The 16,091-nt window shown below is 43.0% G+C and overlaps 1 protein-coding gene across 1 annotated transcript in view; it reads right to left on the reverse strand.

Moving 5' to 3' along the window:
* Nucleotides 1-672: 672 nt before the first annotated feature.
* Nucleotides 673-16,091, reverse strand: part of ATG14 (autophagy related 14) — an 80,914-nt gene continuing 65,495 nt past the window's right edge. The window contains exons 7-10 of the mRNA XM_073609347.1: nt 14,569-14,686; nt 13,415-13,505; nt 10,332-10,417; nt 673-1,899 (exon numbers count right to left, since the gene is read on the reverse strand). Coding sequence (XP_073465448.1) covers nt 1,593-1,899; nt 10,332-10,417; nt 13,415-13,505; nt 14,569-14,686 — 602 coding nt within the window. The 3' untranslated portion in view covers nt 673-1,592. The remainder of the gene's footprint in view (nt 1,900-10,331; nt 10,418-13,414; nt 13,506-14,568; nt 14,687-16,091) is intronic.

Consider the following 16,091-nt stretch of genomic DNA (forward strand, 5'->3'; position numbering starts at 1 on the left):
TGAGTCCTGGGAGTGGCTTTTGTCTGCTAAGCGCTTATATGTTTTAACATTGTAAGTAATTTGGTGCATTTTAAATAAACTTTTAGTCGTGGTTTAACACTATATGGCTCTTTTGACAATCTCTTTGCCTTATGGCTGAGTATTACTGGGTGAAAGATGAGGCTTCCATGAGGGCATAATCAGACCCAGAGGAGGTGCACATTATCCCAGGCGGGGACCATACAGATACACAAGCAAATTTTGACTCCATTCGCTTTGGTAAGCGTATTTTATTTAATATAAAGGGGACGGATGACTGTGGTGTTACAATCTGATGAAGTGTGGGTGAAGATTTAATTTATCACCTTGGGATTGTCACCTGTTTCTGGATTTATCTATTTGGACACGTGTGTGTGTGTGTGTGTGTGTGTGTGTGTGTGTGTGTGTGTATATATATATATACACATACATACACACACACACACACACATAATGATTTGTGTTAACTGTTTATTATTTGATTAGCGCTATACTTTTTGATGTAAATCTTTTAAATTTGCCCACAATTGAAGCAATAAAGACAGGGTTCTATGCTTCCCATATATATATATATATATATATATATATATATATATATATATATATATATATATATATATATATATATATATATATATACACACATATACATACACACACATATACATATATACACACACACACACATACCGTATGCTTGGTGAAACAGTAATTAAGGGGAAGCTCTCTAATAGGGCCCTGAATAACAGTAAAAGCAGGGATTCTTATCCCTCAACATCATATAAAACAAAGTAAAATTTGGACTGGATGTAAAATTTGGGCTTTAAATAAGGCAATTTTAAATGATTGAATTAGAGAAACAAAATCACATTCCATAAGCCATTCATATCTAAATGTTCACAGACTCTTACAACTGTACGCGTCATGTTATTAATAAACAGATTTTCTAATATTCTGTTCTGAGCGGACTTTTGGTATGTACAGCTAGCTTTTCGATAATCAGTGAAGCTGTGCAGTGCAGCCCCTCCTCAGCCTAATATAGTTTATCATAGGACAGTGATGTAATCACAGTGCGACATAACTTTCTGTGTAGGTAGGTGAGCTTTTGCATACATTTGTTACCTCTCAGTTAAATTCTGGCTCATCAACATAAAATTTCAAATGCAGAAATCCAAAGCCAAAAACTAGAGTAATCCCAATGTATTAAGTCCAAATTATTAAAGAACTATATAACGAAGTAAGTGGCTGAACAGCTTTTTTTTTTTTTTTTTTTAGTGCAAAATTTAAAAAAAAGTTTCAATATTTGGAAGATTGCTTTCTTGGGAAATGTTACAGAACGTTGACTTATTCTCGAATAAAAGAAACCAATTTCTTCTTAAAGGGCACAGACTCCAATATCGATTTCCTCACAATCATTTGAGCGATCAAAGTTTTTCAAAGTTCTTCCCCTACTAAAAAGGAAATAAAACAGCTAGGAAACACAGTCGCAGAGATTCGTTCTCTGTACATGTCAGACTTTAACTTGCCAAGGTAAAAAGTTAAAAGGAGAGGTAAAGCCTTCCATCCACCTCCCGTTAACGATGACCAGTGTATGCCTTGAACCACGAGGTGACTGAAGCAGCAGCAGAGGAGATCATACCTCCCGCGCTACTGCTGGCTATAGGTTGAGACATCATTGTACTCTGACTGTCCAACATCTCCAGAGGCTGAGAGGGGATATCGCAGAATTTGGGGCTTGGCAGGTTCTCCCAGTCCGTTCCCAGATCTGTCTCTTCATCGCTTATGTGCTCATCTCCACTCTCATCACTTTCGCCGGCTCCGCTTGGATCTACAAATTCCATAGAGTCTTCCAGATCTGCGCTAATTTCAAATGGCCCGGACCTAATGAGGAACACATTGTGGAGAAAAAAAACAATATCTGTTATTACATAAGACCTGCCAACTAGTTCCAGGAAGTCAGTGGGGTCTGTATACAGCCAGACAACCGATATTTTTAGGAGGTCAGCAATGACAGCCTACAAGTTTCCCTCAAAAAGGTTAATACACACACATACATACACACATACACTTATTACACATACTGTAGCTCACAAAAGTAAGTACACCCCTCACATTTTTGTAAATATTTTATTATATCTTTTCATGTGACAACACTGAATAAATTACACTTTGCTACAATGTAAAGTAGTGAGTGTACTAATTGTAATTTGCTGTCCCTTCAAAATAACACACAGCCATTAATATCTAAACCGTTGGCAACAAAAGTGCGTACACCCCCCTAAGTGAAAATGTCCAAATTGGGCCCAATTAGCTTTTTTCCCTCCCTGGTGTCATGTGTCTTAGGTGTGAATGGTGAGCAAGTGTGTTAAATTTGGTGTTCTCAATCTCATTCTCTCGTACTGGCCACTGGAAGTTCAACATGCACCTCATGGCAAACAACTCTCTGAGGATCTGAAAAAAAGAATTGTTGCTCTACATAAAGATGGCCTAGGCTAGAAGAAGATTGCCAAGACCATACAGCAGTTTAACAGGATAGGTTTAACTCAGAACAGGCCTCGCCATGGTCGACTAAAGAAGTTGAATGCACATATTCAGCGTCAGACAAGTGTCTTGCCTACAATCAAGCATGGTGGTGGGAGTGTCATGGTCTGGGGCTGCATGAGTGCTGCCACCAGCACTGGGGAGCTACAGTTCATTGAGGGAACCATGAATGCCAACATGTAGGGTGACATACTGAAGCAGAGCATGATCCCCTCCCTTCAGAGACTGGGCCGCAGGGCAGTATTCCAAACAGGATAACGACCCCAAACACACCTCCAAGATGACCACTGCCTTGGTCAGTAAAAGGTGATGGACTGGGGGGGCGTGGCTTGCCAGCACCATGAATGGCTGCTTAAAATCTCTGCTCCGCACAGCACCTGGCTATCAGCGGCTCCACAGCACTAAAAACGGGATGAAAATCACTCGACCGGACCCACAACCACTTCCACAACAGCCAGGCATAATGTTGAAGAGAAGGAAACAGATCTCCATGCCTCAGAAGCTGACGGACTTCTTTTGTCTGGCCGGAGCGGGAGGAGGACAAGATGGCGCCGGCACCTCACACAGATTTCCAGCTCAGCTCTCACCTCACGCTGGCGGCGATGGATCACAACGCCCAGGCTGTCCCACGATCACAGACTTTGAGTACTCTCCCCCCCGTTCTCCTGCCTCTGCCTCTCCAGTCAAATCTAAGCCCAGGAGAGAGGAGGACGCCCCAGGTCAGAACCCCAGCATACCCTTCATCCTGCCTCCTCCTAATGTCCAGCATCCTGCAGCCATTGATAACTTCCCTGCCTCAGACCAGCCCATCTCTGAGCAAACAATGAAGAACATGCTCATATCCCTTAAGCAGACCCTGTACACTGATCTTTCGGCTGCAGTGTCCTCGCTGGCTACTGTAGTACAGCAACAGGACCAGCGTCTGCATTACATTGAAAACAAAATGTCTGATCTCCTCACTGCCCATAATGATACAGTGGAAGTATGCACAGAACATGAGGCAGAATTGCAGGCGATCAACCTTAAATTGGCGGATCTCAAAGATCGTTCGCGCAGGAACAATATTAAGTTCCGCAACATACCCGAATCTGTACCACAACCTGATCTGGTGCGATTCCTGCAATCTCTAATGTGAGCGCTAATACCTGATTTATCCGATAGAGATCTGGAAATTGATAGAGCCCATAGGCTCCCAAAACCATCTTACCTCCCACCAGAGAAGTCTCGAGATGTATTAGCGAGCATACATTTCTACAGCACGAAGGAAAAAGTGATGTTTGCCGCCAAGAGATCCTCAAACCTTCCTGATCCGTTCACTGCAATTGCGCTGTACACAGATCTCTCTAAGGCAGCTATGGAGAATCGTCGACAACTCGCCACGATCACTAAAGCACTCCAAAACCACCATATACAGGACAAATGGGGGTTACCCACTAAATTGCTGATCACGTACCAGAGCAAAACCCATGCTGTGCGCACGCTGCAAGCTGGCCTACAACTTCTACGGCTCTGGCGCATAATCCTTGAGGAAACTCCACGTCCACCTCCTTCACAAATGGAAGCTGACTGGTCACTTCAAGACGCCTGAATTATCCCGTCCGCACATTTGACCCTACTTTATTTATAGCCGGGTTGCAGCGGATCACTGCCTCTCCCAAGCCTCTCTTTCACTCCACTGGCTCTGTGTTCCGAGACGCCACTGGAGGAAATCCCCCCCCCCCCGTTTCAAGTTGTTAGCAGTTAGTCTGCACATTGAACCTTCATTCCTAACGGGCTCTTCTTTTTTACTTCCTTCCCTGTTCCACACCAGCATCCCGCTGATCCTTGACTTTACTACAAAAGCCCGCATATAGGCGAACCGAAATGCCCTGTTCCCCCTGGACCACACCCCTCAGCCAGTACCTGCTCCTGTCAGAGATACCCCATACTTACTATTGTAGACCTGCCATAAAGAATTACCGCCGACTGCCTTAAAATGCCGATAAAACTGACATCCCTGTATGTCAAGGGCCTGAACAGCCCGCACAAACGAGCCAATCTACAAAAGGAATTGACAAAACAAAATGCAGACATTGCATTCCTACAAGAGAAGCACTTGAATGGAGTGATGACAGCTGTCCGAGACACCCTTTAGTTCCAGCACCACCACACCTATGCTGATCCGCAGGACCGATACCTAATACTTAGCTGTACCGTTGCTCAAACCACCTACACCTTGGTCAATATATATGGCCCTAATTCCAGACAACTCCGCTTCTTCCGACGCCTCTACAAGAAGGTCAACAGCCTGCGCAAAGGAATCATAATACTGGGAGGCGACCTCAATATAGTTGGTGATCCCTCCATAGATGCCTCTACTACCAAAGGCCAAAGCCGGCCGGCTTTGAACCCCCTACTCCACGACCTAGATCTCTTTGATGTATGGAGAGCACAACATGGCTCAGAACGTGACTACACGTACTTTTCTCACTCACAGCTATCTTACTCAAGACTTGACGCCTTCATAGCAGATAAATGGACCCTACAAAACGTCACGCAATCTGACATTGGCCTAATATCATGGTCAGACCATGCCCCTATTTCTATATCCCTGGGCGATCAACGACCTGGGCCTCCGAGACTTTGGAGACTGGACCCCTCCTTGTTAGAAGACCCTAAAGTCCGGCAGGAAATTGAAGCCGAGCACCAATCTTTCTTCGAACATAATGAACTGCCTGACATTGACAAATTTGTACTCTGGTCAACATACAAAGCGTACCTTCGAGGAATTTTTATAAAAATGAGTAAAAGAGTGAGACGCCTGAGGACCCAGCACATTGACGAGGTTATGTCCCAAATATCTAGCATAGAAAAAACAAACAAATCCTCTCCCTCTCACACACAAGCCATCCAGCTCCTGGAGCTCCGACAGAAATTACGCACTCTCCTGCTCCACAAATTTGAGCACAACTTTAAAATTTTTGAAGGCCAATTACTATGCCCTAGGCAACAGAGATGGGTCACTCCTAGCAAAACAAGTTAAGGCCCAACGTACGAAAGCCAAAATTCTCTCTCTCCATCACCCTACTTCAAAACGACTCCTAACCAACCCTCAGGAAATTACTAACGCATTCAGTGAATATTATGCATCCCTATATAATCTAAAACATGACCCTCTCACCCCACAACCAACTGCAGAACAAATACAGAGCTTTCTCACCCTGATAAATCTCCCCAAAATCTCAGAGTCCCAATTCGACTATATCTCTAAACCATTCACTCCAGAGGAAGTCCATAGAGCAATCAAAGCTCTCCCTCTGCATAAAGTTCAAGGAGAGGATGGCTTTACCAATGCCTTTTACAAAAAATTTGCAGACACCTTAGTCCCTAGACTGACGGACCTCTTTAATGCTGCTGGCTCCTTGGGCTCCCTACTTACTGATATGTTAAGGTCAATCATATCCACCATCCCAAAGCCTGGGAAAGATACCTCTGTTGCCTCTAACTATAGGCCAATATCGCTCTTGAACACCGACATCAAGCTACTTGCTAAAGTTATTGCCAACAAACTGATGGTGTTCCTTCATGAGCTAGTACACCCGGATCAGGTCGGGTTCGTCCCGGGTAGACAAGCCCCTGACGTAACCAGAAGGGTCCTCAACCTCATTCAACATGCTGCGCACACTCAAACGCCTTCTCTGCTATTGTCCCTTGATGCAGACAGGGCGTTTGATAGAGTCCACTGGTCTTTTCTTCAAGCAGTGTTGACTAAATTTGGTATTACAGGGTGGTTTCAAGCTGTAATTCTGTCCCTATACTCCAACCCATCAGCTAAAGTACTCACGGGAGAGACTCAATCCACCCCTTTCGAGATTACCAACAGCACACCACAGGGGTGCCCCCTCTCCCCACTTATCTTTGCCCTGCTGATGGAACCCTTGGCATCCAAACTTAGATCCGATCCATTAATAACAGGTATTCCCTACGATGGCACAGATCACAAAATTAGCTTATTTGCTGACGACGTGATCTTAATGATCACTAATCCCATCCAGTCCATACAAAAAATTCAAGACACCCTCCACCAATTTAGCTCCGTATCCTACTGTAAACTTAATACCACAAAATCCATAGTCCTCCCCATACTCCTTCCACCACAAATGACTGCCCGGCTGAAATCTACCTTGCCCTACATGTGGGCGAGCACATCTATCTCATATTTGGGAATTCAGATTTCCCCTAACCCAAAACGACTGATTGACTTAAACTACCTTACCTTCTCTCGAAACTTACCTACTCTACTAAAATCTCTACGCAGCACAGGCCTCTCTACTCTAGGTCGTATAGCTTCCTTTAAAATGATCATACTGCCCAAGCTTCTTTAGTTATTCCGAACACTCATTCTGCCTCTTCCCCGCTCTCTCCTGTCCTCAATCCAAAGTCAACTGACTAAATATATTTGGAATTCTAAACCACCTAGATGTGCTAGCTACATACTCACTAGACACCAGAACCAAGGCGGAATGGGCTTACCCAATATCGACAACTACTACTATGCCTCAATCTTAGACCAAATTTACTATTGGTGGCATCCTACACCCGAAAAAATATGGTCCACCATAGAAGCTTCTTACGCACAACCTGCTACCCTAACAGACTACCTCCTACTGATGACAGCTGGATACTCTCCGGCCCCTCGGAAAATTAACCCAATGATATCTGCCTCCATGTTGGCCTGGAGAAAACTTTTAAATATATACCCGCAAAACTCACCTAGTAGAACTCTACCAATACCATTAAAAGCCATATCTCTCTGCATCCCTGATTTGAACCTTTCCAGGTGGCATTCCGTTGGTATCCTGACCATTGGCGACTTGAAAGATCATGGTTCACTGCATACATTTGATTCTCTCCAAGTCAAATTCAAACTCCCAAGCTCAGAAGCTTTAACATACATGCGAATCTCACACTTCCTAAACCTTACTAAACTACCCTCCACAGTGAATATCCCTATACCAATATACCACTACTACTCCACTACTCCATGCCCCAGTAGAGGTATCTCCCTGATGTACTCATGTCTCAGCGACACTCCACCGTGCTCCCAAGTGCATTCCTTAAACAAATGGGCGGAGGCGTTGAATGTCCCCCTCACCCAAACCCAGTGGTAACGAGCATTCACAGAAACTCATAAAGCGTCTCGCTGCACAAACCACTGGGAATCCTACCAAAAGACCATCCACAGATGGTATCTCACCCCCTACCGACTGTCTAAAATATATCCAGGCCAATCACCATCCCGCTGGAGAAATTGCGGCAGTATAGGCTCCATTGCACATACGCTGTGGTTTTGCAAATCCTTGAGCTCTTTTGGAACCAAGTATTAGCTTTGATCTCCTCCATCACTGGGATTTCATGTTCCCCGACTCCTGCCCTGGCCCTCTTACACATTGGCATAGAAAAATTTCCACCTCAATCTAGATGTGTAATTCTCCACCTACTATATGCTGCCAAATTAAACATCACCAGACAATGGAAAACCACCACAGTCCCCTCCATTTCTAGTACTGTCGCTGATTTCAACTACCAATGCGAAATGGAAAAGGATAGTGGCTAGGAAAAATTTAACTGTTCAAAAACATATGGCTTTGTGGTCACAACACCCGAAATGTACTGTTCAAGTGTAACTGAACTGATATGAACATTTCTTTATCACTGGTCCGCTGGTGCCCTGTTTCCCCCCCTCCTCCCTATACCCCAATTCCTTTCCCCCCCCTCCACATCCCACCCCCTCGCCATCTAGATTTTCTCCTTACTCGACTACCTTGCTTCAGCCAACCCATTTGAAATGTTGCTGTTTACTTTTCAACACAGTGTTATCTGTAACAATAGCTTGTTTCTAGATGGAACATCTACTATTACTATTGGTTTGGTCATGACATGTATGTACCTTCTTCTGAAACTCCAATAAAGAAATATTAAAGTACAAATGGTGATGGACTGGCCAAGCATGTCTTCAGACCTAAACCCTACTGAGCATCTGTGGGGAATCCTCAAAAACAGAATGTGGAGGAGTGCAAGGTCTCCAACATCCACCAGCTCCGTGATGTCGTCATGGAGGAGTGGAAGAGGACACCAGTGGCAACCTGTGAAGCTCTGGTGAACTCCATGCCAAAGAGAGTTAAGGCAGTGCTGGAAAATAATGGTGGCCACACAAAATATTGACACTTTGGGCCCAATTTGGACATTTTTACTAGCAGTTTAGACATTAATGGCTGTGTGTTGAGTTATTTTGAAGGGATAGCAAATTTACACTGTTATACAAGCTGTACACTCACTACTTTACATTGTAGCAAAGTGTAATTTCTTCAGTGTTGTCACATGAAAGTATATAATATAATATTTACAAAAATGTGAGGGGTGTACTCACTTTTGTGATACTTTATGTACATGGGATTTTTTTTTTTTTTAAATAAATTTACAAAGATTTCACATTGTCATTATGGGGTATTGTTTGTAGAATTTTGAGGAAAATAATTAATTTCATCCATTTTGGAATAAGGCTGTAACAAAATGTGGAAAAACTGAAGCACTGTGAAAACTTTCGGGATGTACTGTACATATACGCATACATTATTTTTTTTTTTATTATTACACACACAGGTCTGAGCTGCCCAAAATAACTGAATTTCAGCTGTCCATTTGTTTAAAGCTGTATTAAACACAGCTTACCTATTCTTAGATGTGATGGCTGCATTTTTCTTTAGGTTACTTTCTTCTATTTTGATCTGGTGATTTGGCCAGTGGGTACTTTTTCAAAAATAAGCTCTCTTCCAGATCAGTTTCAGTTACAGGGATGAGACAAACCATTTACTATTGATAGGGGGGCTTAAAATCTGGTGGCAGCTAATCAGTCAGTCATATGTGGCCATAGCACAGAGTACTGATGCATTTATCTGCCTCTGAATGCAGAAACTATTCCCCCCTCACCCCAGCTGCCCTAGTGAATGGGACCTAAATGTATTTTTGCTAAATACTGTACAAGCAGTGTAAGTATCCAAATTTGGTGTAGTATCATTCAATCCTTTATCCAGGTTTTGCTAGACAGCTGAAACCTGGCTGAGTACACAGGTGTGCAGGGTCGATATCCTCAGGTCTCAGGATAGTTTATGGCTCCCAGTTTGGAGACAGATCCCAGTGGGGTAGACTGAAGCGCTCAAGGGGGTCAGAGGGTCCAGCCAGAAGCCAAGAGACAAAGGATCTCAGTTCCAGGAGTCAGGTTGGCTCCCATTAGAATGTCAGGAGAACCCCAATCCATAGACCAGAGATGGGCCATGCAGCAGGATGCCGTGACATAAGGCTAGAGAGCAAAGTATTCCAGGAGAACTGGACAACAGAGAACTGGACAACAGAGACTGGTAAGAGGTACAACATAGTACTGCAGTTGAAGCTGAGTGAGCTTATGGGCTAGGTGGCTTGGCATTTTCCAGCATTCGTATTCTGCTGAAGCTGGAGATGTACTGAGTGGGAAATCTTATGGTGGACTGTTTTGCTTTCTGCTGTTTTAATAAAATTGGCTACTAAGCCCTTAAAAAAAGTTCCTATCTGCCATAGACTCACTGTACAAAACAAATCTACCACGAGAGCCAACTACCCCATGTCACAACACACTCACTCCAGGTCAGTTTTGTTCTGAATCTCCATAAGCCTGGTCACCCTTCAGTTGGTGGGTTGTTCTAAGAAGCAACAATTTTCAAAATGTTGAACAGAAAAAGAAAACCCTTTAGTCTCACCTTCCCAGGTTTTCACTATCTGGACAGACCAAGTACATGAGATTCCTGAGTGTATGTAGTGGGTGCAGGAGGTCCAAGTCCACATGCTACAAAGAGATATGGAGTCAAATCAGTGAACAATAGTAAAACATATTACACACACACAGTGGTGCAAGTTTTAAATGACATCCCGACACAGTCCATAATATAGTCATATCTGCTCATGAAATTCCCCTGATATATACAGGTAGTTGGCCAATAAACTGGGCAGGAACATAAGCGAGGCATGAATGTGAATACAATCAGGAGTTAGGAGAAACATTTTAATCAAACTACTTTTTTGGTCAACTTTACTCATTTTTTTTTACTTTTTAAAATGGTTTTATAGATTTTAAAACACTATTAAAAAAAAAAATCTTAATACATCTTAATACTTATCTTACAAGTGTTTACAACAAGTGCCTTGGACAATTGAAGAGCTAACCATACTAGCAAATTTCAACATCTCCTGCTTGCTTGTTAGTGGCCTGTGTGTGACTGACTAAGCCAGATGAAACACTTTCTGTGGGGTTAGAGAAAGGAGAAAAAGTGTCCTCCTCTACCACCCACACTGCCGCCCATGACAAGGGGAAGTTTCCTCCTCTAGGAGGCACTCGGCAGCCCGTATGAGGGTAGGGGGAGTGTTCATTTCTATAACCCCCTCTGCATCCTGTGAAAAATATGTAAAATGTGCAAAACACACTCTACAGTACCTTTAAAGTGTCTATCACTCTGTATCAGCGAACAACTCCTTTTCTTTTAAATGTTGGTACCTAGGACCTGCACATATCTACAGCAGCTCTCAGGCATGTCTCGCTCACATCTGCTACTGCTGAATTGCAGCTCGTTAAGGGGCAAAGTTCTGGCACTTCCTTGTAGTGACTGTTCTTGCTTGCCTGCCTCTTCAAACCTCACATGCTTTTCTCTATTTAGAAAAACTTCAGTGCACGGTCTCAGAACAGGTTCTCTCTCACTTGTCCTGCTTGTGCGATATGCTCACTGATTTTCCCAGAGGTCTGCACTAAGATACAACGGCTAAGATAGAAACAGGTAGGACTCTACCACAAAGTTTGTTAAAATCCCTGCGACCTACACTGATCACCCGGGGGGGGGGCTTCTTAACAAAAGTGGAGTTACTCTTTAAAGTTTTGGAGCTTGTTTTAGTTTTTCTGTGTGTGCTAGCTAATTGTCAAATTGTGGTTTAGAAGCAGTCACTGGTTTATGGGGAAGTCTTTCAGTTTTCTTGGCATTATCCATACTATGGGAAGGGAATAAATCCTACAGCATTGCTGCTTGTACCAAGTCAGCTTCAAAAAGCCCTTGGCAAGAATTATGAACGCATGTCAGTGTTCCAGTCAACAATTGTGTAGAGGGCCTAATGTGACTATTAACCACTTCCCGCCCACCATATTGTAAAATGACGGCCACAGCGGGGATCAGTTATCCTGACTGGATGTCATATGACGTCCAGCAGGATAAGCCACTCGCTGTCACACATCTCCTATCTTAGTAAAGAGCCTATGACATAGGCTCTTTACCATGTGATCAGCTGTGTCCAATCACAGCTGATCACATGGTAACCAGGAAGTGCAGTTCATCGGCTTTTCCTCTAGTCATACTGACAAGGCGTGAGTAGAGAAGAGCCGATCAGCGGTTTTCCTGACAGGGGGGTGGGGATTTTGCTGATAATCAGCGCATCAAATATCAGTGCAGGCTCTTTAGGGATGCCAATCAGTGCTGCCTATCAGTGCCCACCAGTGCTGCCCATCTGTACTGCTCACTAGTGCCTCATCATCTGTGCCCATCGGTGCAACCTCATCAGTACCCATTAGCGAAGGAGAAAAAATTTCTTATTTACAAAATTTTATAACAGAAACTAAAGAAAAAAAATTTTCGGTCATTTTTTATTTGTTTAACAAAAAATAAAAACCCAGCAGTGATTAAATACCACCAAAAGAAAGCTCTATTTGTGGGGGGAAAAAAAAATGATAAAAATGTATTTTGGGTACAGTGTTGCATGACTGTGCATTTGTCATTCAAAATGTGACAGTGCTGAAAGCTGAAAAATTAGCCTGGGCAGGAAGGGGGTGAAAGTGCACGGTATTGAATTGGTTAAAAGGGTATGTGTAACAAGCAAAAAAAAAAAAAAATTCACACCCTTTGCACAGAAAAACAACAATATAAACTATTCATAAGCATACGTTTTCTTCCTATGAAAAGTATGACTAAATTACAGTTCATTTAAGCTTATCGTGCCAGTCATATTACAGTGCAGTCTGCATGACAACGTATGCAGCATTTTCAGTAGGTTTACGTATTCTGTCTATTGACAGGCCTCATAGCATATAGGACATGTCGTCACATCAGCTTGTGATTGACACCACAAGTGGCAATTCCAACAAACACTATGCAGGCATGGACCATGGTTCAGGAGTCATCAGGAAGTATGCTCTTAGAAATGCAATGTAGCCATCACTGAGTACATGTAGGCACAAATGGGCCACACCAGGGCTGCATGATATAAGCACAGATGCAACAAATCATGAAAAATGGTGAGAGCGGTAATTTTGTTTAAAGCAGTAGTAAAGCCTTTTTTTTAACTTGTACCTACAAATAAGCCTATGATAAGGCTTACCTGTAGGTACTGTGAATACCTCGTAAAGCTGCGCAGTTTAGGAGATATTCACACTGCATGCAGCCGGTGTGGGGGAGTGACGTCATGACGGCTCGGCCAATCACGGCGGTCACTTGATCACAAACCATGCCCCGCCTCCCGGCAAAATCCCTACAGTGTACTCTGGATCACCCAGAGGGGAATTCTTTTTTTTCCCCTCAACAAAAGCAGAGTTACTGAAATTGGCAGTTATGTATGATACGCAGTAGTTTAACAAACTAAACGTCATTCAGTTAGGGCCTAACTCTACTTTAACATGCCAAAGAGCTGGTTGTTTGGTTGTTTGTTAGGGGGGGCAATTGAGCGTGATTTATGCAATAGGAGGTCACTATGATAGATAAAGTACATAAAGTTTGTCACAGCTAAAAAGGTATTTATCACTGATACATACCTGAGAAAAACATAGATATAAGATGTTGGAATTCAGTTTGTTCACTGCCCGGTTAAACTTCCATCTGCTCAAGTTTTCTCCACAAAACTCACTAAAAATTGGACAGACATATATGATGTACTCAGTCAATTAGAGAAACACTACATATGAGTCAACTACGAGGGCTAAAATAAAAAAATAGCAAAGCGAACAATTACAGACATTACTTAACTACATTCTGAAGTAAGTCAATGGCCATAATAAAAAAGAACCCTGACAGGGGTTCTAATCCTTTCCCACGCCATAAAAAAAAAAAAAAAAAGAATTTTTAGTTTCAAATGAGACCCAAGTAGAAATCTTGTAGCTTGGTTATCAAGTTGAAAACCATCATCAGCACAGAACAGGCTTCTCAATAAGGAATAAAGGACAATTCACCTAACAGTGGTGCAGAGTTTATTGGTGATAAACTTCACCTTATTTTCCATATGAAAAGTTCTATTGTCTGTCCAAAGAATAGGTAAAACTTATCAGCAACTCACTTGAATAGCAAAATATACCCACCTGTTAAAATTGAAGTCTAGTTATCAATAGTTTTGGATACAGCACAAGAGACAATCTACTTCTATAAAGTGTATCCTTTGTCCTGCTGGCTGATGCTTGCTGTAGAAATCTTTGCTCCGCTAACGCTGAATACTCCTCCCACATTAGTGATCTTCCATCAGCACTGTGGGGGTTAAGATCAGCAGTTGCAAAACAATTGCGCTGTTCGCCCTCCCCTTCATCATTCTTGCCCATTCACAGATCTCGTAGCATTCTTTCCCAGTGTTCTGTGAATGGAGGGCGGCAGATAAATGTCAGGAACTGTCTCCTCCAATTACAGATTACTTTGCATTCACGGGAAAAATTCTATGAATGGACTAGAGAGAAGGAAGGGCAGCACAACTGGCACTGATGCTCAGCATGTAAAGAATTAGCCATCGCCTTCTTTAAATGGCTACCGTTTATCAATATGTCTGAATCCTCCAAGTGCTAACCAGGGTACCAGGAAATATCTCTGATAGCAAGGCTACAGACAGCATTTAAAAAGGAGATTTTAAAGACTTCATATGGACATTATTGCAGGTGGCCTCATAACTCAGAGAGCATCCACTTTCTGAAGTGCTATTTATACTTGCCTATTATACAGCTTTCTGGGAAGGTTGACATTTAATATGTGTGACAAAGTGTTGACCAGCTGGGTTGCATAGCATAAGGCAGCACTGATTGTGTATGCAGGATTATTGTGCTCCATCTCTGGGAAAGAAAAAAAACAAACAAACAGTCATCTTCTATATACAGCACAAGAACTGCAAACAAGCAAGCAATTAGTACCTGCTTATTCCACCCAGAACAAGTTTCACTGATGCTAAAGTCAGTAAACGTGTCCTAACCGAATATAAGGTGACCACGTATGGCCAGGACCTACCTTCCTGCTCAGATATGCTGGGCAGGATGGCAGCTCTCTTATCAAATGACTCTGTTCTGTACAAACTATTTTGTTGGTGCAAAAGATGTGTGGGAAAAAAGTATAGCAAGGCCTGTAGGAAGGAGCAGTGCATATAACCAAAAACACCATGGTCCATACTTTCACAGTTTAAGCTCCTGGGCCATTGACAAGATAAGGATGCTAGTAACAGAGGTTCAGCTAGCAGGGTAGCCATGTACAAAAAATGCCAGTAATTAGGTAGCATGTATTAAAGGATAAGTTTACCATTGTGAACATGTTATACCCATGTTTAGGGTGTAACATGTTCAGCATCTGCCTCTCCTCCCCCTGATCCCCCCCCACCCTGTGACAGCGTGCCAGAGACCTCCTGCCCACACAGCCACGTCATTCATTCACACAGTCAACTACCATCATCCTTGGTAGCTGACTGCTTGTAGTTCTCACAGAACTACCAGGGTGCTGATGAACAGTCTGGTACTGAATGACCGTAAGCTCAATGAACTAGCCTGGCCTATCGAGGATACAAGCAGACAACTACACAGACAATCTGCAGGAGCCTGACACTGCACCCGCAATCCGCTGATCGCGGGTGCAATGCTTTACAGGCTCCCAATTAAAGGAAAAAATAAATAAATAGCAAGTGCACATATTTTTACCTGCAAAAAAGTGTGCATTTATTTTTTTTAAGGCTCGTTCAAACTGGTGCAATGCGGGAAACCCTGTGATTCAGTGCTGAATCCCGCATCGCACCTAAATCGCACAGTGGTTTACACCGGGATCTGCGAACCACTGCGGGTGTCAATGTAAAGTTAATGACACACCCAGATTGGTTCGTAGATCGCAGTGCAAACTGTGAAATGGTACAGGAATCGGATCGCATAGGTGTGAACACCCATGCGATCCGATTCCAGTGTGGACCAATAAAAAGGGTCCTGCACCATATTGGTGCGAATGCAATGTGATTTCAGCCATACAGTTTGTATGGCTGAAATCGATTCGCACAGACATCGCATGTGATCTGCACAGCGATGCAGAGCGAATCACATGCGATGTCTGGCATCGCACTAGTGTGAACCGACACTAAAGGTGACCTTATCCTTTAACTGACTGTAAATACAAAATTGCCACTCTTAGTACAATACAATGCGGCTTTTCTAATTACTTTGATACGGAAAGAACAGGCTGGTTTTAGGAGTTGGCATTCCCCTCCAT

Source organism: Aquarana catesbeiana, linkage group LG13, assembly GCF_042186555.1.
Source record: "Aquarana catesbeiana isolate 2022-GZ linkage group LG13, ASM4218655v1, whole genome shotgun sequence".
Classification (NCBI taxonomy): domain Eukaryota; kingdom Metazoa; phylum Chordata; class Amphibia; order Anura; family Ranidae; genus Aquarana; species Aquarana catesbeiana.